At 44.3% G+C, this 7570-nt stretch overlaps 1 protein-coding gene across 1 annotated transcript; it reads left to right on the forward strand.

Annotated features, from left to right (window-relative positions):
• Positions 1 to 625: 625 nt before the first annotated feature.
• On the forward strand, positions 626 to 3809 carry LOC123491356. Its single transcript, XM_045221768.1, has 13 exons — positions 626 to 896; positions 1111 to 1223; positions 1325 to 1396; positions 1489 to 1572; positions 1690 to 1836; positions 1920 to 2000; positions 2108 to 2257; positions 2377 to 2426; positions 2535 to 2604; positions 2890 to 2988; positions 3113 to 3193; positions 3284 to 3388; positions 3570 to 3809. The coding sequence occupies exons 1-13, from the start codon at positions 740 to 742 to the stop codon at positions 3699 to 3701; spliced, it is 1341 nt and encodes a 446-aa protein (XP_045077703.1). The 5' UTR covers positions 626 to 739; the 3' UTR covers positions 3702 to 3809.
• The last annotated feature ends 3761 nt before the right edge of the window (positions 3810 to 7570 follow it).

Below are 7570 nucleotides of genomic sequence, written 5' to 3' on the forward strand. Positions count from 1 at the left end.
TCGTCGTAGAAGAGTACGGAGATGGGACTGAGCTTGGTGGGTGCGCAGCACGCTTTGGGAACCTCGTCCGGCTTCAGAAGGTGAACCTGCCATGAAAAAAGGTCAATCAGACTTATTCATACATGCACTTTTATATAATCAATGATACTATCCTGTTTATAAAAGAGATATGGATTATTATTATGCAGATACTTCAGTGCTCTCCTACCTCAGTGGGCTGTGGCTTTGCCCCCCTTGTCTGAATTTGGTCAATATATTTTAAACCGGGTTGTCTGTGCTCCACAATACTTTATTATCCACTGAGTCAAAGCCTAGACTTTCAGAAGTTCAACAACAACTTCCATGAAACATGCTAAAACATTTCAATGGGCCATTGACCTAGATAGTGACTTAAAAATAACATTTGGTATTTTTGTTTTATATTATACCAACAACATAGGAAATCCTCTGGTGACAAAATAGGGTCAATAGAATTAGAATGATGAGTAGGAATGGAATTTTTATAGAATTCTAATGGTAAGCATAGAGTTCCAAACTCATTTCTATGGCAACACAGCTGTCAATTTTGTAAACAACAATTTTCTAAAATATGTGTTGCCAAGAGACATCGAACTGATAGAACATCTCGGCGTTCTATTGAACGTTTTCTGTTCGAAAACAACAACACCTTCAGTTTGCTGTTCAACAACAACAAACATGACAGATTTTTGAGACCTGAGACTGAAAGATCGACTGGAAAATGCCTGGGTGCTTTTCAAAATTGGCGGAGAGAGTGCGTGGACGTCGGCGGTCTACTGCGTCGACAGGTTGTTCAAATTCATTTGTGGGTTGTTTTTGTTGTCTTTTTCCGTTTTGCAGGGTTCGCAATCGTCGGGAGGTGGACAGAGACATCGAGGGTATGTTGAGTTTAAACTTCTTATTTTACCACATTTAACAATATAAATGTAATTTGTGAAATGTTGTGTATTTCTGTAATCCATACTTGCAAGCTAACGTTGACTTTAGTGACTTTTGCTAAGAGATGCACTTTTGAACTAGTAGTACTAGCTAGCTCGCTACGTTTTACATCCTAACATTTGTTTGTTTGTATTCCAATGTTCCTAATTTTAGAATCAACTGTCCTGGATGAGGTCCAGTTGGTTGTGCCATTGGATGATGTGCTGGATGTACCACTGCTGCCAGCCATCCTTGAGGAGGTGCCAGATGTGCCGACTATCCTTGAGGTACAATTTTCAGAAAGTTTAATGTTTGAAAAGTATCCCAGATATTCAATTTCTGTCACTTTGACATTCTAAAAATCTTTGTTGTCTGCTTTCTGCTTTAGGAGGCCACTGGTAATTGGCAGTTGATACCGATTAGGTTTAGCTCCCTGTACTGTGGGCCTGTTGTGATCAGGGTAAGAGACCCACACACACAGTCACATCACTGTTGCAATGTTTGCTGTTTCTAACCTGAATGTATTGTAATGTCAACCCCCCTCTTGTGCAGAACAATGCAGGTCCGGTGGTTAAAGCTTGGAGAACTTTCCAGTTCATCAGCCCCATTATCACCTACATGCGTGGGGGATCCCAGGTATGTGTCTTTGTCACTACCTAATCCTAATCTACATCGTCAGTGTCATGTGATCTTGATGGAAATATGTTACAGCGATGGCTGATGTTGTTTTGTTGATGTTGTTTCACTCCACAGCAGGTGGTGGTGAGGATGCACCATGCGAGTAGGGTTCGAGGCCTGGAGACTCAACTGGTGTGGGCCATCTCCAAGGAGACACACAGACTTAGTCCAGAGGGCATCCCCTACTGTGCCACCAAGGTGCAGTCCATCTCTTGGATCCAGGTAAGATGTAAATACTACTGAATTAGTATTAGATTTTCTTCACTTATTCCGTTTGGCCTTAACATGTCGTTTCTCTCTGTCAGTATGTGGCTGGCAGGGTGACCCAGTATGCGTCTCACCTCCGCCACGAGACGTCTGTGGCCGTGACGCATGGCTGCTACCAGGTAAATAAACAATTTCCTATGTATATAGAATAGAAATTACAGGGCATTTTCCATTAGATATGGTCTGTTTTCTATTAACGTGTGTTGTGTGTGTGTGTTTTGAGCAGCAAACTGATGTCTCGGTGGTGTACGCCACTCTCCACATGGGGCTGGATGGGCTGCTCTCCTCCTCGGCGTGGTCGGAGGCTGCCTCCGTCTCTACGCCCACCACTCAGCAGTTCACTGAGCCAGAGCCTGAGGGCCACAACTGCTATGAGGTCAGATGTTACACACACACATACTATTGACTAGTAGCATTAAGATCCTTCGATTTACCCATTGTTTGTCATGTCATTACATTGGTCACTGATGTTGAATAATTGTTCTGTTATTGTAGGGCTGGGAGGAGGACCTGCTGCCTGAGGAGAGGGAGGTTCCTCTGCTAAAGTGAGTCCCTCTAAATGTGTGTATAGTCTGAGCTTGTCAGATGCTGAAGGATAGTGGTCACAATGCTGTTATTCCCCATTGACATGCTCCATTCCCTCTCTTCCACAGCCTCTACCTTACCACCAAGAGAGTGGAGGACATCGGCCTGAGGCTCGTCTCCCTGCGCCAGGCCTTTACTGTGAGTGGACCCACTTTTCTTTGACTCTCTGTGTCTTCCTGTTCTGTCTGTCTCCTAGAGTAAGATGGGTGTCTCACCCTAACTCTTCCCTCTTCTCTAGACCCTGCTCGGTTCCACCCTGAGTAGGAACCATCTGTTTGTGGCGGGGAAAGGTCCTACTGGGCGCACTGGTTCAGGTCCACCAGATGGTAGCTCACTAACTCATTGTCCTTCAAGGGAAAGAGAACGTCCTCTGTGTGAAATGTGTTCTGTGCACTAACATCACTGCTCTTTGCTTTATGATAGGACGAGGCCGAATTCATCCGTGCCTATAACGACTTTGTGGACTACCTGAGTGACCCCTCCAAGCAGATTGACATTGAGAGGGAGCTGGCTGAGGCAAATGTGAGTTAATTAACTCTTTCAAGTCTCACTTTGAGTTCTTCCACATGCATGTCTTTTATACGGCACAGTAGCTGATCTATTTGAAATCATTCCTATTTTCTCCAAACGTGTTTTCTTGTCCTAGATCCATCATGTTAACCTGATAGATGTCCTTTTTGAGCTGGTGCTGTTTCGGATGATGACAGCTCAGAAATCCCTGATGGTGGTAAGTAGCATCTCGCTGGTAAATGTTTAGATGTCTGTCTATTAGCAATTTCACTTCAATTTCTCTTCTCTCCTCCTCTGTTTACTTTAGCAACCTGGTGGGTTCATGGAGCGTCTGTACGCTCTCCTGTACTCCTTCCTGCCCACTGTTGCCAGCATTGAGCCAAAGGCTGAGAGATACCTGTTGCTGCTCAATGTAAGAGTCAAGAGTTTACTTCCTGTTTTCTTCCTTATTACTAGTTTACTTCCTCTTTACTCGTTCCTGGTTAACAGGGTTTCAATGCCGTTTTAGGGGGAGTAACTCTCATTGTCTCTCTCCTCTTGATAAGCTAGTAGCTCAGAGCCATTTTCTATGTGTTGTGTGGTGTTCCCTTCAGGGCGGGCTGATGGCTCTGCTAGATGACATGTTTGGGCAGCAGCTGGCCTGGTATTTTAACCGAGAGTCTCTGGTCACTGAGCTCTCCAGTCTCCTGGAGTACCACCTCGAGTACCTCATGGCCAGCATGTAGTCCTTCTCTCTCTCTCTCTCTCTCTCTCTCTCTCTCTCTCTCTCTCTCTGGAATTGAGGACTTGAAGTGCTTCGTTGAACCCTGATTAGTAAACACCTATTAAATTCATGTATTCTCTTGTTTTCTCTCCCCACAGGATTCTTGTCACACTTTGCCACCTAACAGTGCTCTAGACACTAGTGCACTACATTACTTTGCTCTGAATTTTACATTTTCAAATAAAATAAATGGTAGTTCAAAAGCATTTGTCTCTGTCTTTTCATTTATTTGATTATTTCATCACTATTTCCTATTCCTGGAGTTGTTATTATATTATGTAATTATATTATTACATGAACAATTATGCTTTATTCTTTGCATATGGAAATAAAAACCAACTTTAAGTTGATTTACATGTACTACAGGCCCACGCTTTATGACATTGTACTGTGATGTGTGATACTGTACTATTTAAAAACATGGAGGCCTACATACACTGAGTGTACAAAACATTAAGAACACCTTGCTAATATTGAGTTGCACCCCTGTTGCTCAGAACAGCCTCAATTTGTCGGGGCATGGACTCTACAAGGTGTCGAAAGCGTTCCAAAGGGATTCTGGCCCATGTTGACTCCAATGCTTCCCACAGTTGTGTCAAGTTGGATGAATGACCTTTGGGTGGTGGACCATTCTTGATACACCTACTACCATACCCCGTTCAAAGGATCATATCTTTCACCTGAATTTACCTGGTCAGTCTATGTCATGGAAAGAGCAGGTGTTCCTAATGTTTTGTACACTCAGTGTATGTTAGTTGTGTAGTAACCTGGTACAGTATAAAGTCCACCACTATAGGGCACAATTGCTTCTGTCTTGAAAGTTACTTCTCACTATCCGTACTCTATTTTAAGACTGCCATTGTAGACTCAGGTAAATTTGTTATTTTAGTTTCAGTTTGCCATAAATGTCTGAGCCATTTACCGTCATTCCCATTGAAACCAATGTTAGAGTTCATGTATAGCCCCTGGTTCACCCCAGACTTGACTGCCCTTGACCAGCACAAAAACATCCTGTGGCGTACTGCATTAGCATCGAACAGCCCCCGCGATATGCAACTTTTCAGGGAAGTCAGGAACCAATATACACAATCAGTTAGGAAAGCAAAGGCTAGCTTTTTCAAACAGAAATGTGCATCCTGTAGCACTAACTCCAAAACGTTTTGGGACACTGTAAAGTCCATGGAGAATAAGAGCACCTCCTCCCAGCTACCCACTGCACTGAGGCTAGGAAACACTGTCACCACCGATAAATCTACGATAATCGAGAATATCAATAAGCATTTTGCTACGGCTGGCCATGCTTTCCACTTGGCTACCCCTACCCCGGCCACCAGCTCTGCACCCTCCGCTGCAACTTGCCCATGCCCCCCCGCCCCCACATCTCCTTCACCCAAATACAGATAGCTGATGTCCTGAAAGAGCTGCTAAATCTGGACCCCGCCCGAAATTGTCGCAACCCCTATTACTAGCCTGTTCAACCTGTCTTTCGTATCGTCTGAGATCCCCAGAGATTTGGAAAGCTGCCGCGGTCATCCCCCTCTTCGAGCTGGTCATGGGTGCACCTCAGCCAAGCTCAATGTCCTAAACGATATGATAACCGCGATCGATAAAAGACAGTAATGTGCAGCCGTCTTCATCGACCTGGCCAAGGCTTTTGACTCTGTCAATCACTGCATTCTTATTGGCAGACTAAATAGCCTTGGTTTCTCAAATGACTGCCTCACCTGGTTCACCAACTACTTCTCAGATAGAGTTCAATGTGTCAAATCGGAGGGCCTGTTGTCTGGACCTCTAGCAGTCTCTAAGGGGGTGCCACAGGGTTCAAATCTCGGGCCGACTCTATTCTCTGTGTATATCAATGATGTCGCTCTTGCTGCTGGTGACTCTCAGATCTACCTCTACGCAGACGACACCATTTTGTATACATCTGGCCCTTCACTGGACACTGTGTTAACAAACCTCCAAACGAGCTTCAATGCCATACAACACTCCTTCCGTGGCCTCCAACTGCTCTTAAACGCTAGTAAAACTAAATGCATGCTCTTCAATCGAACGATGCTTGCCCCTGCCCGCCCGATTAGAATCACTACTCTCGGCGGGTCTGACTTAGAATATGTGGACAACTACAAATACCTAGGTGTCTGGTTAGACCGTAAACTCTCCTTCCAGACTCACATTAAGCATCTCCAATCCAAAGCTAAATCTAGAATCGGCTTCCTATTTTGCAACAAAGCCTCCTTCACTCATGCTGCTAAACATGCCCTCGTAAAACTGACTATCCTACCGATCCTTGACTTCGGCGATGTCATTTACAAAATAGCTTCCAACACTCTACTCAGCAAATTGGATGTAGTCTATCACAGTGCCATCTGTTTTGTCACCAAAGCCCCATATACTACCAACCATTGTGACCTGTACACTCTCGTTGGCTGGCCCTCACTACATATTCGTCGCCAAACCCACTGGCTCCAGGTCATCTATAAATCACTTCTAGGCAAATCCCCGCCTTATCTTAGATCATTGGTCACCATAGCAACACCCACCCGTAGTATGCGTTCCAGCAGGTATATCTCACTGGTCATCCCCAAAGCCAACACCTCCTTTGGCCGCCATTCCTTCCAGTTCTCTGCTGCATATAGCTGGAACGGACTGCAAACATCTCTGAAGCTGGAGACACTTATCTCCCTCACTAACTTTAAGCATCAGTTGTCAGAGCAGCTTACCGATCACTGCACCTGTACACAGCCCATCTGTAATTAGCCCACACAACTACCTCATCCCCATATTGTGATTTACATTGTTATTTATTTTGCTAATTGTGTGCTAAGGTGATACAATGTTAGATTATGATATTATCTATTCAGTAGATTGAGTAGTTAAGGGAGACAGAAGCTCACCTTCCAGCCTAGGTCACTAAAGCTCACATATAATTAATGTCTCTTACAAGCCTGACGCCCACTGTTGACGTGGCTGTGATCTGAAAGGGATCAAAAAAGATGTTATGAGACAGGACAGACTGTAAAGCATGCTTTGGATGCATTGGATTTAAAATAAAGACACAATTAAATGTAAACGCAAGTTAAGTAATTTTGTAATTTGGATGAACTATCCCTTTAAACTCTGCAAAAACAAGCTTAACAACAACACCAAAAACCAGTGTTGTCCCCTGACCTTGTATGACCTCACCATGTATACTGGGCAGGGGACGGTCATATTTGGGCTTCTTCTTGCGGGGGTTGGGATTCAGGGCGCGACAGGGGGCCTGGCTGGCCCTGAAGAAGGTCACCATGAAGGGCTGTTTGGAGCAGGGGCCCCTTCGACCCACCAAGCCTACCCACCCAGCTGACAAGGACTGGTCTGATAGAGAGAAAACAATGTGTGTGTGTGTGTGTGTGTGTGTGTGTGTGTGTGTGAGAGAGAGAGTGATACAATCTTGAGGTACACCAAAACAGCATATCTCAATTTCTATGTATTTACTAAACAATTACAAATACTATATGACATTACATTGCTACTGAACAGGTATTGGTGTAGTATTCTGAGTTAACTTGCCTCTTTATTCAATGGTATAATAATCAAGAAATCCACTTTGTGGGAAATACCCTCCCCATCTGCAGAGCATTTCCTGACCCTGACCATAGTATTAACTCTTTGAGGCTCACCCTCCTCTGTGTCCACATACAGACTGCAGGGGTGCAGGACGTGACAAATAAACTCTAAACTGGGAATGTTTACTGGTTGCTCATGAGGTCAAGGGGAAGTCAATGTGTGGAATACATTTAACTAGTTGTGGAAAATATTCTAGATCAAGAAAAATAAGGTAAGGAGCAA

The sequence above is a fragment of the Coregonus clupeaformis genome, chromosome 8 (assembly GCF_020615455.1).
Source record: "Coregonus clupeaformis isolate EN_2021a chromosome 8, ASM2061545v1, whole genome shotgun sequence".
NCBI classification, from domain to species: Eukaryota; Metazoa; Chordata; class Actinopteri; order Salmoniformes; family Salmonidae; genus Coregonus; species Coregonus clupeaformis.